General features: G+C 40.1%; 1 protein-coding gene across 2 annotated transcripts; it reads left to right on the top strand.

Annotated features, from left to right (window-relative positions):
• Positions 1-18,360: 18,360 nt before the first annotated feature.
• LOC131241040 ((-)-germacrene D synthase-like) lies at positions 18,361-24,880 on the top strand. 2 transcript variants are annotated; one of them, XM_058239672.1, is made up of 7 exons: positions 18,361-18,559; positions 19,383-19,644; positions 20,158-20,533; positions 21,491-21,709; positions 22,427-22,565; positions 23,069-23,317; positions 24,452-24,880. In XM_058239672.1, exons 1-7 carry the CDS (start codon positions 18,404-18,406, stop codon positions 24,749-24,751), a joined length of 1,701 nt encoding a protein of 566 aa, XP_058095655.1. In that variant the 5' UTR covers positions 18,361-18,403; the 3' UTR covers positions 24,752-24,880. The 2 variants fall into 2 exon arrangements, with proteins under 2 accessions (XP_058095655.1, XP_058095645.1); XM_058239662.1 differs by having other exon boundaries at positions 20,155-20,533.
• Positions 24,881-25,575: the final 695 nt, after the last annotated feature.

The raw sequence follows: 25,575 nt of genomic DNA, 5'->3' as shown, positions 1-25,575 counted from the left end.
TGGACAGATTGGATTGCAGGTAAACATTATGGTGGGCCCCATGTGGAGCCCACAGTGATGCATGTGTTTTATTCCCACCGTCTAGGCGGACGGTGGAGCCCACAGTAATGTATGTGTTTTATTAACACCGTCCATTGCCGTGGACGGTGGAACCCACCTTTAATGTATGTGTTTTATTATGCCGTCCAGCCATTTTGCTGGCTGTTGGACGGATAGTGGACCCCACCATGATGCATATGTTGCATCCAAACCGTCTATCCATTTTGAAAGACCATTTTATGGCATGAGTTAAAGAATGAGGCAGATCTAAGTTCAAGTGGACCCCACCATTTTAAGTAGTGGTCAATGACGCTCACCGTTCAAAAACCTCTAAGGGCCATAGTAGCTTCCCATTAAGTTGATATTTGTTTCCCACTTCATCTATCACTATGTTAATTTATGATTAGGTTGGATGGGAAACATATTTTATGGTGGGCCTTAGGAATTTTAAATGGTGGAATTCATTATCACCACTTATCTTGTGTATGGCCCATTTGATATGCATAGGGCCCAGTTGGGGCGGCCCATTTAATATAAATGGCCATGTTATTAGGCCCATCTTGATGTAATTGTGGCCCGTTGTTGAGGCTCACCTTGATATGGCCCACCTTGATATGGATATAAGGCCCATGTTATAAGGCCCATTGTGATGTATTCTAAGGCCCATGGGTTATGGCCCATTGCAATGTACATAAGGCCCATTGGTGCGGCCCATTGATGTGGCCCACTTGATTATATAAGGCCCATATGATACGGCCCATTTGATGTATTTGAGGGCTATGGGTCGAGGCCCAATGAGATGTATATAGGTCCATTACAATGTGTGATTCCTCCATGGTTTGTGTAATGATGTTTTATGGCGAGTCATGCCTTGGGAGCAATGTTGGTTTGACGTCCACGTTGTAAGAATAATATTGGTTAAATGCCCCCATTATAACTCTCCCTAGGGCCCATTGGTAGGCCCATATTTGTTGATGGTTCACCACTTTGTAACATGCTTATTATATCTCCATGATTCATGCCCATGCGCATCATATGTATGCTTGATATGAGGAATGTTTGATCATAGTATAAGCCGTTGAGCTAAGACATTTACGGGACTCCTTATGAGATGGAGTGCCCCACATGAGCGCATGGTACGCGCGAGATTGTTACATGAATGACGGTTTGACTCATGCATTTCGCATTGTGTGTTATGATTCACTGCACGCCCTAGCGACATCAGGGCCGTGGCCTCCACAGGCACATCGTGGATGGTCATATCGGATACCGAAAATATTGGTTCTAGCATTGTGGGCACTTAAGATGTCCTTGGGTGAAAATTTCAGAACCTTTTTGGTACCAGGAGATGCTCCAACGTCTAAACCGAGTGGATACACGAGCGCCCAAGTGCCGAATACCAGTAGGCCGCGTCTCCCACTGTGTCGTAGTCAGTTGGAAGGGGGTGTGGCCTTATCCGCCCGAGTGAGGGGGCTATAAGCTAGGTTGAGTTTGACCAACTCGCAAATGAGTCCGTTATCGATGAGCCGAGTAGGTATTGACAGACTACTAGTCAGGCGGATGTGGTCTCTTTCACTTGCTTGACTGTGTAGCTAGGGAGGAGGCAGTCAGTGTGAGGTGTATTAGACCTCGGTGATATCCAGAGAGGAATTATAATGATATGTGCACTTGATGAGGACTGGCATGCTTGCTTTGCATCTCGCATATGACATTTGGCTACATAGGCCTCGCATCGCATGGCCTTGGTATGGCCGATAGCATTCATGCCTTGCATCACATCGTTTTGGTATAGCTGATTGCATTCGTGGACTTACCCGCATATTTTCGCATTACTCTGATATCATACACTTGGCGCTTGCCTTGTGCACACACTTACACCACCCTCTAAGCTTTTGTAAGCTTATGCACGACTGTTGCGTGCAGGTAGCGTTGGACAGCAGCAGCGTTGAGGCAGGAGTGTGCATCTGATCATTTTGGAGCTTTTGATCATCTTGTATTTTCCTTTCCGCACTGTACTTAAGTTTTTGATATAGTGGATATGTGGTGATATTGTTTTGTGACTTGGTTATGCTTGTGGTTATGCTCTATTACAAAAAAAATTATACTGAAAATCCTCCTTGTAGGATCTTAGGATCGGAATCTGGCATATGAGTGCCGGAATCCGAAAATGGGGCACTATGGAGGCTGTCGGCGCTGGATTCCGCAATCAGAAATTTTGTGAGCCCGTTTTTCAAGTTTGGGGCGTGACAGAAGTTGGTATCCAAGCATAACTTGGGAACACCTGAGATCACATCACATATTTACTATAAACTTAAAATGAATGGGTTCCGGGTCCGAATAACTTAGCGATTTTTCGACCTAGACCCTTAACGTTTATGCCTTCGAGAATTCTCAAGGATGATAGGCCCTTGTTCCTTCATGTAGGACGTGATGGCTAGAAGGTCGACCCGAGCGAATCCCGCTCCACCACCTGCGACTCCCGCCCCACCACCTGCGACTCCTGCTCTACCGCCTGCGACCCCCGCTCCACCACTGGATATTCCTGCTTTCCAGCCCGAGGATACTACTCATTCCCTTGAGACCGGTGTGGATCCGACCGTACTTGTGAGTGCCACCCAAGTGCAGCAGATGCTTCAGGCGATGACTGCTATTCTTAAGGGGCAGAGCAGGCGTCCCACTGTGACACCAGCCGAGGTTGAGCAGGAGCGTGCGAGCGCCCTTCTTAAGGACTTTCGACAGCACGATCCTCCACGTTTCCGGGGCGAGCCTGACCCTACTGCAGCGGAGATATGGTGCTCCGAGGTGGAGAAGATATTTGAGCATGCTTTGTTAGATTTGGGGGCAAGTGTCAACTTAATACCTTATTCGGTTTACCAATAAATGGAGTTAGGCAAGCTTAACCAACCATAATTACACTCCAACTCGCTGACCACTCCATTAAGGTATCAAGGGACATTTTAGAGGACATGCTAGTCAAGTGGAGAAATTCTACTTCCTTGTGGATTTTATTGTACTAGATACTAAACCATGTGTAAATGCTAGCACTCAAGTTCCCATCATTTTAGGCCGGCGATTCCTATCAACTTCAAATGCAATCATAAATTGCAGGAATTGAATGATGAACTTGTCTTTTGGAAACATGACTCTAGAGCTTAATATTTTTAATATATGTAAGCAGCCCATTGACAATAATGAGATCCATGAGCTGAATTTCATGGACTGCCTGATAAAAGAAGAGGAATTGGAATCTGGTCTGACTAAGGAATTGATTCAAATCTTTGGGAACATGAAAAATTATGATTTAGAAAAAGTGCTTGCTGAAATTTATAATGATAATGAGAGCACTACCACCCAAGACATTGGTATATACCAATGGAGACCGTGTATTCAAATCCTATCTATTGAAGACTCTCAACCTCTGCCATCATCAACCAATGTTCCAAAGCTTGATTTAAAACCATTATAAAATGAGCTTAAGCATGTATACTTAAGTGAAAATAAAACTTATCCTGTGGTGATCTCTTCATTTTAAGATAATGATTAAGAGATTAAATTGTTAAATGTTCTAAGGGACCATAAAGGAGCCTTGTGCTGGACCATTTATGACATCAAGAGTATAAGCCCTTCCATATGCACCCATCGGATCCACCTCGATGAGGACGCCAAACCAATTAGACAACCTCAAAGGCATCTCAATCCAAACATGATGGAAGTTGTAAAAAAATGAGGTGATCAAATTGTTGGATGTGAGAATCATCTACAAAATATCCGATAGTGTTTGGGTGAGTCCAAATCAAGTAGTCCCAAAGAAATCTGGAATAACTATCGTGCATAATTCTAATAATGAACTCATACCAACACGTGTCGCCACAAGTTAGCGTGTTTGCATTGACTATAGAAAATTGAACCGGGTCACAAAGAAGGACCATTTCCCTTGACCATTCATTGATCAAGTTTTAGAGAAGGTAGCGGGTCGCTCCTTCTATAGTTTTCATGATGGATATTCCGGATATAACCAAATAGAGATAACCCTGGAAGACCAAGAGAAAACCACGTTCACTTGTTCATTTGGTACGTTTGCTTTCAAATGGATGCCATTTAGATTGTGTAACGCCCTAGCAACTTTTCAACGGTGTATGTTAAATATTTTTTCAAATATGGTTAGGAAGTTTCTTGAGGTGTTCATGGACGACTTCTTTGTATTTGGGAGAAGTTTTGAGGAATGCCTTAACAATTTATCTTTTGTCTTATCTAGGTGTGAAGAGAAGCACCTTATCTTAAATTGAGACAAATGTCATTTCATGGTTCAAAAGGAAATTATTTTGGGCCATGTTATCTCCAAAAATGGAATCGAGATAGATCGCTCAAAACTTGATATTAATGCTAATCTACCCATCCCCCGAACTGTTAGAGATATTAGATCACTTCTAGGGCACGATAGTTTTTATAAAAGATTCATCAAGGACTTTAGTGTCATTACTAGACTCTTGACTAATCTTCTCCAAAAGGATGTCCCATTTAAGTAGACAGGTGAGTGTGCAAGTGCCTTTAATAAAATTAAATCATCCCTTACCACTTCTCCTATTATGCGTCCACTAGATTGGACATTTCCTTTTGAACTAATGTGCAATGAAAGTGATTATGCCATAGAGGCTGTTTTGGCCAAAGGAAAGATAAACGACCTTACATTATTCACTATGTGAGTAGAACTCCAAACTCGGCCCAAGTGAACTACTCAACAATTGAAAAAGAGTTACTTGCAGTAGTTTTTCTTTTAGATAAGTTTAGGTCGTACTTGTTAGGATCCAAAGTGGTCATTTTCACGGACCACTTAGCTCTGAAATATTTACTATCTAAGATGGATGCAAAGCTGAGACTTTTGAGATGGATCCTCCTATTCTCAGAATTTAACTTGGAGATAAAAGATAAGAAAAGAGTAGAAAATGTAGTGGCCAGTCACCTTTCCAGATTGGTGTTAGATGATTCCACTGAGGAGATGCATATCCAAGACACTTTCCTTGATGAACAATTATTTACAATCTTCAAATTGCCTTGGTATGTCGATATAGTGAACTATCTTGTAATGGAGAAAAATGCCATATCATTGGAAGTTACAAGATAGAAAGCATTTTGAAACCGAGGTTAGTAACTTCTTCTGGGAAGACCCATATTTATATAAATATAGGACTGATTAGATTTTTAGACGTTGTCCCAGAGGATAAAGTTTAGAGTGTTATTTCCTTTTGCTACATGGAAGTATGTGGTAGCTATTTTTTTGCTAAGAAAACTATTGTAAAAATCCTGCAGTGCGGTTTTTACTGGCCCACCATATTTAAAGACACCCATGCTTTCTGTGTTACTTGTGATAGATGTCAAAGGTTGGGAAGAGTGTCCCGACGCAACATGATGCCTTTATTCTCAATTTTACTATTGAAGATTTTTTATTGTTGGGGTATTGATTTTATGGGCCCATTTCCATCTTCTTTTGGATTTCTTTATATATTGGTTGGTGTAGACTATGTTTCAAAGTGGATTGAGGCAGTTTCAAGTACGACCAATGACAACAAAGTAGTCATACGATTCCTCAAGAAAAATAATTTTTTTTAAGATTTGGAACTCCAAAGGTTATCATTAGTGATAGCGGGTCTCACTTTTGCAATAAGACATTTGAGGCTTTAATGGAAAAATATGGCATCAAGCATAAAGTGAGCACCTCATACCACCTACAAACGAGTGGGTAAGCTGAGATTTCTAATTGGAAAATCAAACATATTTTAGAGAAAACTATAAGGCCAGATAGGAAGGATTGCTCTCTCAGACTATCCGACGCTTTATGGGCTTATAATACTGCTTATAAGACCCCGATTGGAATGCCCCTATACAAATTGATGTATGAGAAGGTTTGCTACTTGCTTGTGGAATTGGAACATAGAGCATACTGCGCAATAAAAAAATTTAAACTTTAATATGGACTAAGTAAGTGAATAAATGAAATTAGAGGACTTGAGGAGAGACTCCTATGAAAATTCTAAAATTTATAAAGAAAGGACCAAAGCTTTTCATGAAAAAAACATTCTGAGGAAGAATTTTGAACATTAGTAAAATGTCCTATAGTATAATTCTCATCTCCAGTTCTTTCTAGGAAAGTTAAGATCAAAATGGACAAACTCCTTCATTGTGAAGAATGTTTATACTCATGAGGATATTGAAATTGAGAATCCACGTAATAACAATGTGTACAAGGTTAATGGTCAAAGATTGAAGCCTTATGTGGAAAACTTTCATTTGGGAGAGGAGTCCGTCCCTCTTCATGAGCCAAAATATTTGGATTGATGCTTCTAGTCTGTCGGTATGTAGGATTTGTATCATATTCAAAAATTTTTTAGTGTCACCTAACAGGTGAGTTCTTCATGATAGGTACTATTCACCCATTCTTTTATTTTTATTGTTCTCTGCATTATATTATCATTTCATTGGCGATAATGTAGATTTTAGGTTGGGGGGTGTAGATAGTCATCCATGTGATTTTTTTTAAAGGTTTAAGTTTATTTTTTAGGTTTATGGAGAAATTTTTTTAACATTCTCAAAATAATATGTTTATATACAAGAATATGAACATGATATTATGTGAATTCCAAAGGCAAAGTTAATAATTAGTGTAAGTTGATAATAGTCAGAATTTTGATAAATGAAAATTATAGACTTAAGTTCGATTATCTAATCACTAGTTTAAAGTGAGTTGTAATTTGATGTACTGAATTCATAATACACCCTAGCTAACTGAGGAATATGATATGTGAACTAGAATAACAAATTTTGATTCAAACAAGGTTGAATGAACTAGTATCATTGATATATGATTAAAAGAGAGAATATTGTAGAAAAAATAGTTGTGAAAAAAGAAAAATTTATTATAGAGCATGAATGCAATGACCATAACAATCGTGTTAGTAATTCGGAATAAGGATACCTAAGTATTCATTACTGTTACCATTACAAGTACGATACCTTAGGTTATGAAGCAAACCCGGTGGGAATCTTCATCAAGGGTGGTGTATAATAATGAGGATATGATGATAAAATAAGAAATGACATGAAGTAAATGAGATAACACTAGAGATTTCTTATTCTTGGGATGATTGAAAGAAGTTAGGATAGGGAACATACATATTTCTCAAAGTTAGACCAGTGTCACTGAGCACCTAAGTATATTGTATCATAACTATTCTAAATTTTGATTAAGTCTCTGAACTCAAGAATGTAATGGATTAGAAAATTGAGATTCTAACTAACTTCAAACATAAGGTAAGTATTATTTTATTTTGGAATTTATATGATGAATGGAGGCATAATTGTATAAATTTTTGAGTGTAGAATTATTTTTTATGTTTTCAAAGTTTGTGGGTAACATTTTTGGAAACCTTCACGAGACTTTAACTCGTCCAATAGGAGAAACCTAGGGGTTGCATATGCTAAATGCAATCGAGATTACCTGCAAAAGTAGTGTAATTAGAATTTTTATTTTCGTTTTAATTTTATTTCTAGAATCAGTTTTAATTCTTATTTTTATTTTTCTTCGCTTATTTTGCTCGGGACTAGCAAAATGCTGGTTGGGGGTGTGTGTTGAGACTCAAATATTGCATAATTTTCTCAATTTATATTTTGGCTTTATGAACATGAATCAACTTAATGTTCTATTTTACTCATGTTTGTGTTGCAAGGTGAATTTAAGAGTTTGGATTGAAAAGGGTACTAAAAGCATAGATTTGATGCTCAAGAATCACCAAGGCAAGGGATGAATCTTAGGAGACTAAGATTAAAGAATTCACATACCAAAGATCCAAGAAAATCAAGCAAGGAATGAAGAGAATCAAAGATTTGAATTGAAGAAAAGGAATTCTGAAATCATCCTGAAAAACATATTCTAAAACTCTGGTCATTTTGTGAAAGTGCGCAGAGTGAAGTCTGTGGAGAGTGAAGTCTATTTTAGCAAATTGTGTAAATTTGAGGCGATTTCTAGAATTTTTTAACTAGGTGCGAAAGTTGGAGTTCCTCACTTATAAATAGGGCTTCCCAGGGCATTCCTAAGTATCATTCAAAGCATTCAAGAGCAAGATTTAGGGTTTTTAGAGAGTTTTTAATTTTATTAAAGTTTTATAAATTATTTTTTCTTTTAGATATTTTCTATTTGCATTTCTTTATTTCTTATTGCTTTCGTATTTTGTAATTTAATTATATTTTTCTAAGTTTTCCATAGCCCAAGTTAGAAGGGAAGCACATTGGTTTGATGTTTTTATAGTTATGATGATTGATTGTTTTAATGATGAGAAGAATGGTGAATGCATATTATTAGTTGTTTAGGTTTAGTTTTTAATTCTCATGTGAGATCCATATGTTTCTATAATATGAGATCCACATTGATGGATAGGCTTACCCTGGATCAATTAGATTTCCTAGATAAGAGAGGTTCTCAACTTGCTACATTTCTTTGATATTCATTATTTCATGATATTGAATTCTTAAAATCATTGGCGCTTGAGAATATATATCAATGGTGTAAATTCATGATTTTCTAATCTTTTATATCATTTATTTAAAATGTTTAAATTGTTTTATTTTCTGATTAGGCCGACCATAATGCTCAGATCCTAGTTGTGTTATCCAAGTCATCATGATTTTGGAACATTAACTTATGTGTGAAACTTTGAAGCTTTGGTGTTGTTTTAATTCAGTTAAGTTTTCATTACTTAGTTTGTTTCGCATTTGATTTTCTCCTTCTCGCAATATTCATCTCCCTGTGGGATCGACCCTGTATTCACGAGATATTATTTACGAACCTCTGCACTTGAAGGCAAGCAATCAATGATGAAACTTGGATAAATGGGTTCGCTATGTATTGTTAGGCCAATAAGGGCACAAATGCTAAGTATGTTGGGGATCATCGGGCTACATAAAAAATAGAAAGTGTTAATGGATCGACTGTAAGACCCGTATCCTGGTTTGTACCGTTTCGTAGGCTTCCGCTGTCCTCCCGGTCGAATTTCGGCAAGTCTCGACCCGTATCCGACATTTGCGCGCGATCCTAAGCTGAGTCCTGCATACCAATGTCGGCTCGATTCGAAACTCATACCTTAGTAATCGCGCCGTCGCCGCGATTCTAATGCCGCGACTCGCGCACCGATCCGATACCCAGGCCAGGAGATGTGGGCCTGCGTTCATTTTGAAGAAACGCCGCGTGTTGCAAATATCGAGGGAATCTCTACGATATGTTCCATCAATCAATGTTAAGTACAAGCCATATCCCAAGTACAACAACCCATCCCTACCTTTTCAAAAGTCAACTCTCTCTCTCTCCCCTTACCATTCCCCTTTTACAAAATTTCAACCACAACTATACCTCCTATCACCCTTTCCTTACAACCACCACATCACCCCATCCCTTAAGCCACTACTTCTCTTTCTCTCTCTCATTTCATCTCTTCACTTCCCAAGTAACACACCATCCCACATCCAAGCTCTCCCCCTTCCAAACAACAAGTGTGGCTCACTTTTCCTACCCTCTCATCTCACATCTCAACCGTTCATTCATCATCTACCACCATCAAACTTGAAGGCAAGGAGCTAAGGAAGCAAAGAAAAGGCCTAGAGGTGGGTGATCCACCGTTAATTTCCATTAAGGGCCCACTTGTTGTGGGACCCATTTGATGTATGTGTTGTATCCATGAGGGGCCCATAGTGGCGGGGTCCCTCTATCACCGTCTCTCTCTCTCTCTCTCTCTCTCTCTCTCTCTCTTTCTTTGAATGGTGATGATGATGAAGGGGTGAGTGTGGCCCACCATGAATCACATATTGCATGTGGGACCCATCGGATGAATGTGTTGGATCTACGCCATCCAGCCCAATAGCGGGCCCGGATGGAAGGAAAACGTAAAATCAGGTGGTCCAAATAGGTGGGCCACGTGCATGTGGGACCCACCATGATGTCCCTATTTATCCGTGCTGTCCAACGTCTGTGGACGCTGGAACGCTGGACATGAATGGGAATGGGGTGTGGCTAACATGGAGTGCGTGTATTGACATGGGTGTGTACTAACGGCTAACAAAAAAAAATATTTAGCTTTTTTTTTGGGTGGGCTGCTCATGCAGGCCCCACCTAGATGTACGAAGTTAATTCAAGCCGTCCATCCTTTTCCTCAGATCATTTTACGCGTTGAGTCGAAAAATGAACTCAATCTGATTTACTAGCGAGCCATAGCATAGAGAATAGTATTCTTGCCGTTGAAACACACCCAGATATTTTCGTACATCAAAACCCATCCAATATTGGACTTGACGGGTTTGTAGTGAGCCCAAAAAGACCAATGGGTGGGGCGGATTTCCTTGATGCGGGCCCCACCTAGGGAAAACCGTAGAAAAACATGTTTAAAAAAAAAGAAAAAAGAAAATAGCATCAGACGTTGCTGCTGCTGGCGCAGCAGCGTCCTCTTCCTGGTGACGGTGGCCAGGGACCCACGACCCTAGCTATGGACCCCACCATGATGCGTGTCGACCATCAATACCTTGCATTTGGTGGGCCCTCCTCCCAGCTGTGGGCCGCATAAGAATCAGCCACATGTGGCGCTTAGGTGGCCCACATCACCAGGAACAGTTGGATTGGACACCTGCCATTGAAACCCTTTTGGGTTGCAAAAGTTTTGGATCAGATATGATATTTATTTTTCCTCTTCATTCGGTCTGCGTGACCTCATCCACAGGTTGGATGACATATAGACAGTACGGTGGGCCCCAGGTTTGAGTGGCCTTATCAACAGTTTGGATGGCAGATAAACATCACCGTGGGCCCCAGGTCCACGTGACCTTATGAACAGTTTGGGTGGCAATTAAACATTTCGGTGGGCCCCAGGCCCACCCCAGGTCCACATGACCTTATCAACTGGTTGGGTGGAAAACAAACATTATGGTGGGCCCCAGGTACGTGTGGCCTTATCAATAGATTGGGTGGAAAATAAACATTTCGGTGGGCCCCCATGTCTGTGTGATCTTATCCACAGTTTGGGTGGAAAATAGACATTGTGGTGGGCCCCACATGGGACCCACTAATGTATGTATTGTACCCACACCTCTCATCAATGGGGACCCCCACCATGAGGTATGTGATATATCTATGTCGTCCATCCCCATGGGACCTACCATGATGCATGTGTTGCATCCCAACCGTCCAACCATTTTGAAAGCCTGTCTCACGGCTTGAGACTAAAAATGAGACAGATATAGGATCAAGTGGACCATCCAGTACAAAGGCAGCGGGGATTGAGCTTCTACCATTGAAATACTTTTGTAGTCACAAAATTTTGGGATTGTTAGGAAATTGTTTTTCCCTTAATCCAAGTTTGTGTGGCCCCATGACCAGATTGGATAGAAAATAAATGCTATCGTGGGCCTTAAGAATTTTAGTGGTGGAAATCATTATCATCACTGTTATTTGGAGTGTGGTCCAGTTAATCTTTTGATATGATTCATGATATATATGAGGCTCATGTGACTAGTCCCATCTTGATGTAATTATGGCCCGTTGTCGAGGCCCACTTTGATATATATGAGGCCCATGGGTTGAGGCCCAATAAGATGTACATAAGGCCCATTGTAGTGTGATTCCCCATGGTTTATGGGTTGACCTTTATAGCAGGCTATGCCTTGGGAGCAATGATGGTTTGACGTCCACATTGTATGGATGATGTTGGTTAAATGTCCGCATTGTCACTCTCCCTAGGGCTCATTGTTAGGCCTATACTGATAGTGTGTAAGCCGTTTAGGCCCATTTTCGTTATGAACAGAGCCCATCACCATATAACATGTTCAGTGCAGATCCATGATTCATGATCATACGCATCATATGTATGCTTGATACAAAGAGTGACTGATCATAGCATATGCCTTTGGGCAGATTATTTATGGGCTCCCTGATAGGTGGGTTGCCCCACATGAGCGCTCAGTATGCGCAAGATTGTTTCATGTCTGATAGTATGATTCATGCACTTGCATCTATGTAATTGTGATTATTATATGCCCTAGCAACATTAGGGCCATAGCCTCCATAGACACATCATGGGTGGCTGGATTGGATACCGAAAATATTATTACTAAGCATCGGGGTGCCATAGATATCCCTGTGTGAAAATCTCTAAATCTGATGGTACCAGAGGATGACTCCAACATTGAGACCGAGTGGATATATGAGCGCACGAGGGCCGAATCCCCGAGGCTGCGTCTCCCACTGTGTTGTGATGGGTTGGAAAGGGGTGTGGCCTTACTCGCCCGAGAGTAGGGGGCAATACTAGGCTGAGTTTGACTAGCTCATGAATGGGTCTGTTATCAACGTGCCGGATAGGTATTGGTAGACTATTGGCCAGGCGGATAGTGAGGTTTCTTACGCTCACTTGAACTGTGCGGTTAGGAGAGCGGCAGTGCCATTTAGAGTGTACTGAACTCCGGTGAATATCCAAAATGAGAACTGTACTGATATATGATGAAGATTGGCATGCTTGAACTGCATCTCATATCGTATGGTCTTGACATGGCCGATAACATTCATATCTTGCACTGCATAACCTTGGTACGACTAATTGCATTTATGTACCCATCAGCATGATTCCGTATTTCTCTGATCTTGCATTCTGAGCACACTTATATTGCGCACACACTTACACCACCCTCTAAGCTTTCTATAAGCTTATGCATGATTGATGCGTGTAGGTGACGCAAGGACGTAGCCGTAACATAGGAGCAGCAGGAGCGTGCAGTCGAGCTTTTGGAGTTTCCGTTATTTGCATTATCTTGTATTTTCCTTCAGACGCATTGTACTCAAAAATTTTTGATCATAGTAGATTTTGTGATGGTGTTCTTGTGGTTATTGTACGTGGGTTGTGCTTGGTTATGCTCATTACGAATTAGATTGATGATTAGAAATCCTCGTTGTAGCATCACAGGATTAGAACCTGGTATAGAAGTCGAGAATGGGGTACTACGGAGGCTGTCGGCGCCGGATTCGGCGATCGAAAATTTTATGAGCCTGGTTTCTGAGTTCAGGGCGTGACATCGACTAAAAAAACAACTAGCAAATGCTATAGTATAAGAGTTCATGAGTATGTTGAGACAAGAAAAATGAATGCATTCATAAATCCCCAAATCTTCCAAAGATTTCTATATTGGACTTTAACTTGGTTAAACTAAGAATGCCATTTTTTTTGAACTTTTAGCCAAGTCTTAAGCTATTTGTGGGGCGACCACAATGACCAATTAAGCCAGTTAGAGTTTCGAAGGAATGTTTCTTCCTTATTAGATGGAAATAAATGAGAAAAGGGGGAAAGATCTACAAAAGAAGTTGGAATGAATGCAGGGGTGAGAATTAAGTCCGAGTCAGATGTGGAAGCACCAAGAGAGAAAAAGCACCTGATTGTTGATGACCGTTTCTAGTGGCTAGAGCAGAGACATCACCAGACAAGGAGTGGATTTGGATAACGATGAATCCTCCTCACAATACATGGAGCTAGTGGATTTGGAGGATGAAAATGAAAGAAACTTTATGGAGGCCCTTTTTGGAAGAAAGAATGGAGAAACCCAAATGTAGTAGGCAAGTGTAAAGATGAAAATCGAGCTGGTATATGTGTTATCATTTTATCATACTTATATTTATTTCAGATAATGATGTTAGCCGAATTCCTATAACAAAGACTGAATGCAGACTACAGATTAACTAGGTATTACCATGTGGAGACTTTGGTATAATTCTCCACAAAATACAGCTACGTTTATTCATATATTGGTCAAATGTGAAGAAACATGGGGGACATTTTTTACGCCTAATCTAACCCTGTCAAATCCAACGAATCAGATGATGCCACGTGGCAGTAAAATCTTAATAAGAGATAGGAGGAAGATTTCTTTAGTTGCTCTAATGGTCAAATGAGATCAATATCCGTAAAGTCATGAATACCCCAAAAAGGGTAAGCTCGGCTAGCTACAGTAAAGACATGTGTGTATGCACGTGACAGAGCCGGTTAGCCACCATGATGGCCTCGTGATCAAAGTTAGGTGTTGACTGAAACACGGTTGCACCAAGTAATGAGTTTGGGTGATGCACCATAGCGTCTTGCATGATCCCTATGGCTGAAAATATTTAAGGAACATAGTGCTGACTACTCCAAGTTGGCCTAACATCACGATATGTTATTTACGTTTGTGTAGAGAAAAAGAAAGTTATCATCACACGTGGCAGCTCAAGAGAAACTATCGTCCATGTAATGGGGGTAGGACGTGTGCAACCAACGGCCAACTCATAACAAACGACTAGTATACGTGGATTGTTTAATAGGTCATGACTGTCTTGGGCTTAGATGGTTATCTCCACATAAGCGAACATGTTAAATAGCTAAGAAGATCTCTCCTCGCAACTATCTAAGAAATTTTATAAATAGAAGAAAGATCGAAGAGGTCCACACCCTCGTTAACCCAACACATATCAAATTAAATATATAGCACAACACTATCTATCTTTTATCCTATCTTACTATATGATAATCCATCTACACTACTACGTTTAGGGGTGTACACGAACCAAGCTATCTTGGTTAGCTCGCTTGACTCAACTCAAAAAAGCTCGATTTGACTCGGTTCGAAGCTGAGTTCGAGTCAAGTCGAGCTAATTTTTTGAGCTCGAAAATGAGTCTGAGCAGGCCCTAGCTCGACTCGACTCGGATCGAATCCGGCTTGAATCGAACTTGGATCGAACTAGTTCGGTGACTCGGTTACTTTGCCATTGATGTTGCTCACCAACTGTTTGATAAAATGCCTCAATGAAATGTGGCTGGTGGCAAGAAAATTTTGGGTGGTGGCAAGGTGGCAAGGAAGGTTTGGTTGGTGGCAAGGTGGCAAGGAAGGTTTGGTTGGTGGCAAGGAAGGTATGTACATGAAACAAATACCTTTTTTTTCTTGTTTTTTGTTTTTTGTTTTTTTTTTTTTTGTTTTGGTTTTTATGTTACTTAAAAGGTGTTTGAGAACATACCTGTAAAGCCATTGCTCTTGTTTGTAAAACAGTGGGATTTTGAAGTTGCAGTTCAGGTGTTTGTGGAAATGCCTCAATGGTGAACTTGGCTCGATCTTGGCTCCAACTCGGCCCGAGCTGGCCCAAGCTGTTGACCGAACCGAGCTGAGCTGGCTAGTCAGGCTTGAGGACTGAGCCAAGCCGAGTTCGAGCTGAGGTCAGCCACTGTTCAAGCCGAGTCGAGTTGAGGCTAGCTCGACTCGATTTGACTCGATGTACACCCCTAACTACGTTGGACCGGTAATAGCTTAGGAGTAGTATAATTCTGTCTATTTACGCTACTACACTGGATCGACCTATACTAGTAGTGTAATTCCCTTCATCTACACCAAGTGCTAAATTACAAGGAAGACATTTTCTTTCCTTTTTAATAGCGTAATTCCCTTCGTTTATGCTCGAGTTACTAGGATAAAGTAGATTTAGATTCACGACCTCACCATCCACGCTGCAACGTTGGATCACTGAAAGATACTTTTGTAGGTTTTATCTTTTATTTCAATTAATGCAATTGATATTCTTTTACTCGATGAGAAAAAGTCCTTTTAATTGAAAGATTAAAAAACTTATTAGAAGGATAAACTCATCCCTTCATTAATCGCTTTTTATTTTTTTTGTCAGCTTGTTAGTACACCCCACTGTCAGTTGACACTTCACTGTTAGCCACCCCCGCTAGGGATCGATACCAAGAACTCGGTGTTGAAATGAGGTATCTTGCACTCAGTCTACCACTTGAGCTATGGATCAGGGTGTTTCACAAATCGCTTGATTGTGCATACAAGTGACTAAATAGAGGACTGAACTACTTCAGTTCTTGATCATAGATGATTGCCAACGATCTCTTATCTATCTTAACACTTGGAGTCAAAGGTGTTCGATTTAGATTGAGCTGTAAAAGACCCTAACATGCCTAACACAATACACACATACGCGCAACTACAAATATGCATGACTGAATTTCAAGCCAAACAGCTAGTGTAGAAAGATAATTACGTTCGGCATTCTGCTTCCATTACGCCTATACAATCGTTATTTAAGGCATCCTATAGATGATAATTGACAAAGAAGGCAACCTTTAGGTAGGGCACGTTATGGAAGTTAGTTGACACGTTAGCTGTTGCATTATGCCAACCCAGTTGTTACTTTCGGCACGCTATAGAACATAATTAACAAAGAAGCTACTGTAGACCGAGATTCGGTAGGCTTCTTTGTTAATTGTCCTCATGTTTCATCATTGCTCTATATATATACGGACATGTGGGGGCACATATGAGAATGTCTCTAGTCTAACCGGTTGGACCTTAAGGTAAGGTCCACCAAGTAGATAACTTCCAACTGATAATTAAGTGCATATCAAATCCAACCTTTCAATTGAATTGACTCCAAAATAAGGGTCACTAGTGTAAAATTCACCCATGTCTACTCATTAGGTGAACCACACCGTAGACATATTTCTGTCCATTGATAAATATAAAAATACAAATGTGGCCTACTTAAAGAGTGGATATCTGATTTTTACAAAATTTTATCCTCGTGATTGTGCTAACCTAAAAAAATCAGTAGAATATGTGATTTAAGTGGTCCACACTAAGGAAACAGTTGGGAGAAGAACACCCATCCTTGATTTTTTGGTAGGGCCCACTGTGATGTTTATGTCAAATCCAATCCGATCATTAGATCAGTAATCCCATGTCAGACTCCATGCCAAAAAATTAGGCTCATATGTGAATTTCAGGTGGGCCACACTAAGGAAATAGTTAGGAGAAATGTTAACCCTTGATTTTTATAGAGCTCACTTTGATGATTTTATGAAATCTATTCACTTTGATAATGGTATGAAATCCACTCAACCATTAGATGCCACACCCTAGGCTCAAAAATCATTCCCATCCTTGGTTCAGGTGGGCCACACCAAGGAAAACAGTATGGTGGGTGAGTGTTGCTCATGTACACTGTTTTCAATCGTGTATATAGCCAGAGCAGTCGAATCATTCACCTGTGACCTACCGTTTATACATACCTGACCAACTAAATTCTTTTACACGCGTAGCATGAGGTAATTGTATATAACTTTTTGATCTTATTAGCTTTGTCAATCCAGAACAGAAAATAAAAGGACCAAACCTCGTGAGGGGATTAGGTGAGACCTGGACAGTGCAGCCCTTACGGTGGGGCCCACCTTGATGTATGTATTCTGTATCCACACTGTTCATACGTTTTCCCATATCATTTTAGGGCATTATCCCAAATGAAGTAGATCCAATTATCAGGTGGACCATATCATAAAAAATAATGGTTATTGAATGCCCTGCCATTAAAAACTTCTTAGGTCGCAAATTAATATTTATGTAGTGTTTATTTTCCATCCAATCTGTTGAAAATGTCACATAAGCCTAGATGAAGGGATAAAACAAATATCATCTTGATCCAAAAATTTTTCAGCCCACTAATAGCCAATCACCACTTTTTCCTATGGCATGGTCCACCTGATAATTGGATCTGCTTCATTTTTAGTAGAACTCACTAAAATGACATGGAAAAATGGATGGACGGTGTGGATACATAATACATATTCAATGTGGGCCCAAGGTAACGGCTACACCGTCTTAGGTGAGTCCCGGGTCTCACCTAAACCGCTCCAACAAAACTGGAAATCGGATGCGTACTGAGTAATCTCTATTGGGCTCCCCTTGAATGTACGTAGTTTATTCATTCCGTTCATCCGTTTTTACAGCTCAATTTAGGCACAATCCAAAAATCTAAGCATTTACAAAGCTCAAGTGGACCACACCGTAGGAAACAATGGGAATACTGATGTCCACCGTTGAAACCTTTCTAGGCCCCACATTAATCTTTATTTATCATCAAACCAGTTCATAACATCACACACACATGGATGAGTGGAATAAACATATACCATCTTAATCCAAAACTTCTGTAGACCCAAAAATATTTCAACGGCAGAAATTCAATTCATACTGTTTCTTATGGTGTGGTCCACTTGAGCTTTATAAATTCTTAAAATTTTGTATAAAACCCTAAAATTATCTATTAAAATGGATGGACAGAGTGGATAAAATGAATAAATCACGGTGGACCCCACAGAATTTACTCAGTACGCCATCCCATCCCCAGTGCTCAGCTAAACACCGACGGCATGTATTGCGTGTCCTTGAGCCCTTAAATACCCCCACAACACGCACTCCTTGAACGCACAAGCCTTCGAGAATAAAAAGGTACTCCTAAACTTAAATCCTATCTATTGAAATGGCTCATCAAGGGTCACCCTCTCCTTGTTCCCCCCTTCAAGCTACGGAAATTAGCAAGCCCGAGGTTGCAAAGCCGGAAGTTGCTCGCCCAATGGCTGATTATCACCCATCAGTGTGGGGGGATCACTTCCTCAACTACTCTGTGGATGACAAGGTAAGAATGTTTCTGACACATGGCCATGTGATGACATTCGAGAATGACATCCACGCCATTCATCAGGTGGGCCTATCAGAAATGCATTGTGGCGTTAAAATCCTGGCTGTCGATGCATATATCAGTCGTACAGACGTGTACAAGGAGAAGGCAGAGTAAAAAATCAGCCTCATTTTTAGGCTGCACTACATGCGTGGGAACGCATGGAGAGTATTAGGTTTAACGGCACGCGTTGCAGGGGAGCTGATTGCGTCCTGACGCAGCCTGGCAGGGCTCTGTGGGTCCCACAGTAATGTATGGGTTTTATCCACGCCGTCCATACATTTTTTTCAGATTATTTTAGGGGTTGAGCCTAAAAATGAGGCAGATATGAATCTTAAGTGGTCCACACTACAAGAAGTGGTGATAATGACATCCACCGTTGAAGCCTTCCCAAGGGCCACCGTCATGTTTATTTTCCATCCAAGATGTTCATATGGTCATATAGATCTGGATGAAGGGGAAAAACAATATCAGTTTGATCCAAAACTTCTGCAAACTCCCGAGAAGTTTTCAATGGTGGGAGTTTAATCTCGACTGTGTGGTCCACTACACTATTGGCTCTTCCCTATTTTTGGGTTCGTGCACTACAATGATCTGGAAAAATGGATGGATGGAGTGGATAAAACTCATACATCACGATGGGCCCTGCAGAGCCCTGTCTAGACGGATTATGGTCCAGGTGCATGTGTAAATGCATGCACGTAGCACCATGTAGTGACGCAAAATTCCCAAAACAGAAAGTGCACTAACATTTTTGAGTCTGTGGATGGAATGGAAACAGAAGGTGTATGCATGGACTAAACAGGTTGAAATTCTCAAGGAAGAAGTGAGCAGGATGCTGGTAAACGCTAAGGGGTCGGTGCAAGAAATGGATCTGATCGATGATATCCAACGGCTTGCAATAGCGTATCACTTTGAAAAGGAGATCGACGAGGCATTACACCGTATGTATGATGAATATACAAATGTTCATTATGATGATTTATACGAAGTTGCCCTACGATTCCGACTACTAAGGCAAGGCGGCTACAATGTGTCTTCCGGTACATGAATTTCCCTCCCACCCTCTCTCTCTATTCTCTCTCTTCCCTCTCTCCCTATGTGTGTAAGCTTATTTATGTAAGAAACAACACATGATGTTTATGTTGTTGATGTCTCAAATCTTTTCAGCAATAGGGTTTGAAGATGCTATCGATAGACCATTCGATGCTATCGAGAGCTATTTGATACTATCAACAGTTGCTCGATACCATCGAAAAAATTCAAAAATCTTACGATTTGTTGCTGGACACTTTAAGTGTCTTGTTCGATCTCATTGGAAGGGGTTCGATGCCATGCTTCTGCGGTCCCCCAGCAGTTCAGGACCATTCATCTTGTAGAAGATTATACCATAGATAGGATGCATGAGAAATGAAATATCCTTGAAACAAGGATATTTCATTTCCCATGCATCCCATCTATGGTATAATCTTTTACATCACATGCATGCACTCATGCACAAACACCATCAGAGACCATTTATAGATGATGAAATGAAAATTTGACTGGTGAAGCAGATGTTTTCAACAAGTTCAAAGGTGAGGATGGAAACTTCAAAGCAATCCTTAGCAGTGATGTGAAGGGTCTTTTAAGCTTATATGAAGCTGCATACTTAAGAATACAAGGAGAAGATATATTGGATGAGGCTATTGTTTTCACTAGTGGTCTCCTTAAGAGGATCGTGGCCCACCATCATGATCATCCTCTTGATGCAAAGGTACGGAGGGCCTTAGAGCTTCCCTTACACAAGCGCATTCCAAGGCTGGAGGCAAGGTACTTTATCTCGCTCTATCAAGAAGACAAGTCTCACAATGACGTGTTGCTAGAGCTTGCAATTTTGGATTTTAATCTTCTACAGACATTGCACCAAAGAGAGTTGAGGGATCTCTCTAGGTAAGTTTCATTATCTTTTTAGTTATGTGTTTGGATGGCTTAAGTGAACTAAGATCAAAATGGAGTAGGTATTATCTTATTTGGTAATGACGTTGAATCAAGAATTACAGTTTTTTATTTTTATTTTTATTTTTATTTATTTGAGACTGTATGACCGCCTATTTTTGAGCCAAACCAAAGCTTATAGATTTGAAAGGCTAGTCAAATAACTGCTTGCCTTATAAAATTATAGATAGGTATGATTATACTGTATTTCACAAAAAGAAAAAAAAAATGCCGTTAGGATAATCTAAGTAAAATGAGAGGGGGACTTGAGGCCTTTGGCCCTGGAGTTCAATTCCCACTGTTTCATGTCATTTGGCCCATCAGAGCTTTGGATCAGCCTCAATTTTTAGCATATGCCCTAAAATAGAATTAAAAAAAATAAAATAGATGGATGTCATGGATTTATTACTAACATCCTATAGCCCCACGAATGTTTGAACGGTGGGTATTTAATTCCCATTATTACCTGTTAGTTTAGCCCACATGAGCTCTGAATCGGCCTCATTTTCGGGATCATGTCCTGACATGAAATGGCAAAATAGATAAACCATGTGAATTTCTCACTAATATCAAGGTGGACCTCACTATATAGCATGGCTGGTGCTATGAACTTTCTATAAGCTGGATGGGTAAAATCATCATATTATAGAAACATCAAGGGCAATACTGATTTTGTACAAGAAAACAGTCAATTCTATATTTTGAAAACTAAAGGCACTGAAACAAGAATAGCCCAAAAGCAAACACTTTTTTATCCCTGAATGCATGTTTATTATTTCTTTATTCAATTTGATTATTGCAACTCAACTCAATTGAGCATCCAAACACAGGGTATATATATAACTAGTAATAAAAGAAGTATCTAATCTCAATAATATAATATATATATTAATGTGTTGATGTCTGGTGTAGGTGGTGGAAAGATCTTGGACTTGCAACCAAATACCCTTTTGCAAGAGATAGATTGGTGGAGGCCTACTATTGGATTTTGGGAGTGTACTATGAACCTCAATATAGCCGTGCTAGAGTCATACTAACAAAAATATTCAAAATTACATCGATAATCGATGACACCTACGATGCCTACGCAACATTGGATGAAGTTGAAGTATTCACTGATGCAATCTACAGGTTAGATAATTATTTTTAAAAAAGTTAGAAGAGTTCCTTGTTTGGATGTTTTCTAATTCAACAAACCTATGCATGTGGCATATCTCTGCAACGAGATCATGTCTGTGAAGCTGGGATGAATGGAATACTAGCCAAGAATCAAGGGGGCCACAATGTACGGAACCAATGAACGGATGAGAAAGGAGAAGGCCAAAGAAACAAATTTCCCAATATCTTCCTTCATTTGTTCAATCTGGCCCATCTGATGTCCGGACTGCATTTCTATGGAATTAGCAATTCTCCTTTGCTTATGTACTCCAAAGAAGTGATATAGTCGATTATTCAGTGTATAATCTGGAAGCCTTCTATTTGAAATTTCAATACACTACCTAATGTAGGAGTATTTTTACACCGGGCTCGAGTGGATTTGCCTGTGGGATGCAGGGGCACACTCAATGCGGATGGTTAGTGTGAGACAGGGCTATCCGTGTAAAGCGAGTGGCTCGTGTGAAGTGGAACCCACATGAAATGGGGATCATGGGGGGTTTGGCCGAGGTCCTAACCCATGGGAAGTAGGGCCTATACTATGAGATAAATGGATTGATTTGCCATGCTCTATCAATTTTAATTGTCCTGCATCACTATAGACTATACACTGTGAAATGGTGTATGTTTGCATGCAATTGGTTACCATGCAAACACTACCTAGGTTTAATGACAGGGACTATTGACTTTCAGGTGGGAAGTTGAGGCCGCAGAAGGGCTCCCAGAGTACATGAAGGCTTGCTATCTTGCGCTACTGAATACCGTCAATGAAATAGAGGGTCAGATGATGCCGGATGAAAAACATTACCGTACAAACTGGATAAAAAGTGAAGTATGACATCCAACTCTAATTTATGATATTTCTTACAGAGGAACACGTACTATCCAGATGAGTCCATGCCAGGCCTGAAATATGGGAATCATTATCCTCATTGTTTTTTATGGTGTGGTCCACTTGAACTTTGGATATGACTTGTTTTTTCGGTCATGCCCTAAAATGATCTAGCCAAATGGATGGACGGTGTGGATATAATAAATAAATCATAGCGACCCCCACAGAACTTGATGATATCAATACACCACCAACTATCGGTCCACTTTTTGGTCATCTAATCCATCCAATGGTTCAAACTGGCCCATAAAACCATTATGCAAATCATATGTTTAAGATTTTCATATGGGGGTGATGGTTCCTTCCTAATGTATCCCCCTTCTACCTGGGGCCCCCTAGATTTCACCCGCATGTACAACTGCATGTTCCTCATATATTCTCATCATTATTTTATTTTTTTTGAATTTTCTCAAGAAGTTTTTGGTTTTATATGGCATTTTCAGATGAAGGTGCTGGTCCAGGCCTACTTGGATGAAGCAAGATGGATGAACAGTAAATACATGCCTACATTAAAAGAGCATCTTGATGTCTCACTAGTTAGCGCCGGCTACATATTTGTCTTTGGCGTTGCTTGTGTTGGCATGGGAGAAGAGGCCACTAAAAAGGTTTTCGATTGGATGACTGCCCATCCGAAATTCGTTATGGATTTATCGGTTATAGCCCGGATCGGAGATGACATTGCAGGCCACGAGGTAATAATACATGAAAACTTGTTTTTCCTATTAACACATGTTAGAATTTTGTGTGAGTCGGGTAGTAACCCGTTTCACATTTTTCCTGGCTGGAAATATGCGTGGGGACTCCCCGCTAATAAATGGATTAACAACTCATCTGAGTTAACCGATGTCAAAACCTAGTTCGCGCCATGAGGCAGCATTGAAAGTATTCCCAACTCAGGTGAGTCAATGGGTTGAGTCGTGACTCAGACTCGGGGTAAAAATGATTTGGACCGAGAAGCGCGATTCTTCAATATTCCATGCCATAAGGGGTGATAATTGAAGATTTTAGGCAGCATGCACCAACTTCATACATATGGGCTCGAGCTCATATCTCAATGCCACACATAGCATGTTTTAACATTGAGGTTTAGGGTTTCGTGCTAAATTTAGACAAGAAAACCATGGTGCATGTTGTTTAGAAGTGGAATAGTGCGAGAATATATAACATTGTTTGTAAACTATATGTGGAATTGCAGAGGACCGTGCTATGCATCGAGTATAGAAATTAAATAACTTGAATAAAAAGCGTACTTGATTGAGAAGACATAACCATATGAGATGGCTAGTATCTTCTTCATCTTACACTCTTAGAGAAGCACCATGATGAGATGAAAAGCTTCAACTGTATGTAGGCATAGGGACCTAACCTTGTTTATATAATCTACAAGGATGATGAGTTTGGAACCCATCGAACCTCCTCTCTCTAAGGCTCCACGTGGATTTGGTAATCCTAGTCCAACTTGAACAGTGTGTGTGACACAGTTATAATGCACTACCCCTTACAAGAATTTGAATGAATCATAATTGAGTGGGGTTCACTGATACTCCCGATCACACTATCCAACCCTTAATGCAATCTAGGCTGTTGATCAATAAAGCCCACCTTATAAAAATTTTACATTGTTATCCTTGGATCATGCATAAACTCATTACGAATGCCATACATGTAAGTAAATCCTAACCTTTGATACCACTTACAAGTTGTATCTGGAACCGTACTTTTCCATCTTGCTCTGTACTTTTTTCTGGTGTGATAAAGAAGATGATGTGAAAAAAAAAAACATAGTAAATGATCTCACCACTCGTTTTTGTTGGTGATACTTGAAGTTCGAGCAAGAAAGGGATCATGTTGCTTCAACCGTTGAGTGCTACATGAAGGAGCATGGCGTATCAAAGAAAGAAGCATGTATCAGTCTTCAAGAAATGATTACAAACGTGTGGGAGGACTTGAACGAGGCATTCCTTAGACCGACAGTTATCCCGTCGTCACTTCTTCTTCGAGGCCTCAACCTTGCACGTGTGATGGAAGACCTGTACGTACATGGAGATGGATATACTCATTCCAACAAAGAGACTAAAAAGAATGTCATGGCACTGCTTGTTGATCCCATCCCCATTCCAATGTGAAAATGGGAGTGCCACTGTCATTCATTTTCTCATTGCTTAAATAAGGCTCTACAATCACCTAAGCTGTACTCTCACCTGTACCATGGTGCTGTTTGGTTAACTGAAAAATAAAGTCTGAAAATTAATTTAGGTGCTGAATTTTAGTATTTATTGAAAAATCTGTTTGATAATTTGTTGGAAAAAAGTACAAATATCTTATATTAAGCATATTAATACTTTTTTTTTTTTCCATGAAAATCTGTTTGGCAAGCGCAAATAATAATTGTCTGAAAATTGACAATATATCACATTTGTCTCTATTGTCTTAATTTCTATCTTCCTTAAAAAATAAGACAAAACCTATTATTATCATGCAACAATCTAGTGGAATGAATGGGCCACACATATATAAATTTTTATCTGGTAGGTAGCAGGAGACAAAATTAATTATTACCATGCTAACAATCCCTTCGAATAAATTTTTATTTGATTGGTGTTCCAAGCTACCAAAATTTTCTCATCCACCGATCAACAATTGCCAAGTTGGCCATAGGCTGCTTTTTGGGTCTCATGCCTTAAAATAAGCTAGGAAAATTTATAGACCTTGTGGATAAAACATATACATCATGGTGGGGCTATAAAACACTATCAGGTACAATCCATTAGCACAAAAATGAGACATGCAAATCTGAAGTGGACCACACCACAAAAAAACTTTGGTAATTGAACACCCACAGTTAAAAACCTCTTGGGGCCACAAATTTTTGGATGAAGCTGATATTTATGTTTTCCCTTCATACATGTCTGCGTGACCAAATCGATAGGTTGGATGGCAAATAAACATT

The sequence above is a fragment of the Magnolia sinica genome, chromosome 1 (assembly GCF_029962835.1).
Source record: "Magnolia sinica isolate HGM2019 chromosome 1, MsV1, whole genome shotgun sequence".
In the NCBI taxonomy this organism is placed as follows: domain Eukaryota; kingdom Viridiplantae; phylum Streptophyta; class Magnoliopsida; order Magnoliales; family Magnoliaceae; genus Magnolia; species Magnolia sinica.
The sequence above is the reverse complement of the archived record's forward strand: the minus strand, read 5'-3'. Positions and strand labels throughout refer to the sequence as shown.

Bases quoted from the DNA above. Each gene is read 5' to 3' on its own strand.
- LOC131241040 (XM_058239662.1), top strand. From the start codon at position 18,404: ATGGCTCATCAAGGGTCACCCTCTCCTTGTTCCCCCCTTCAAGCTACG. The intron at 18,560-19,382 runs GTAAGAATGTTT...GAATGGAAACAG, and splicing joins ACTACTCTGTGGATGACAAG to AAGGTGTATGCATGGACTAA. The intron at 23,318-24,451 runs GTAATAATACAT...TGATACTTGAAG, and splicing joins ATGACATTGCAGGCCACGAG to TTCGAGCAAGAAAGGGATCA.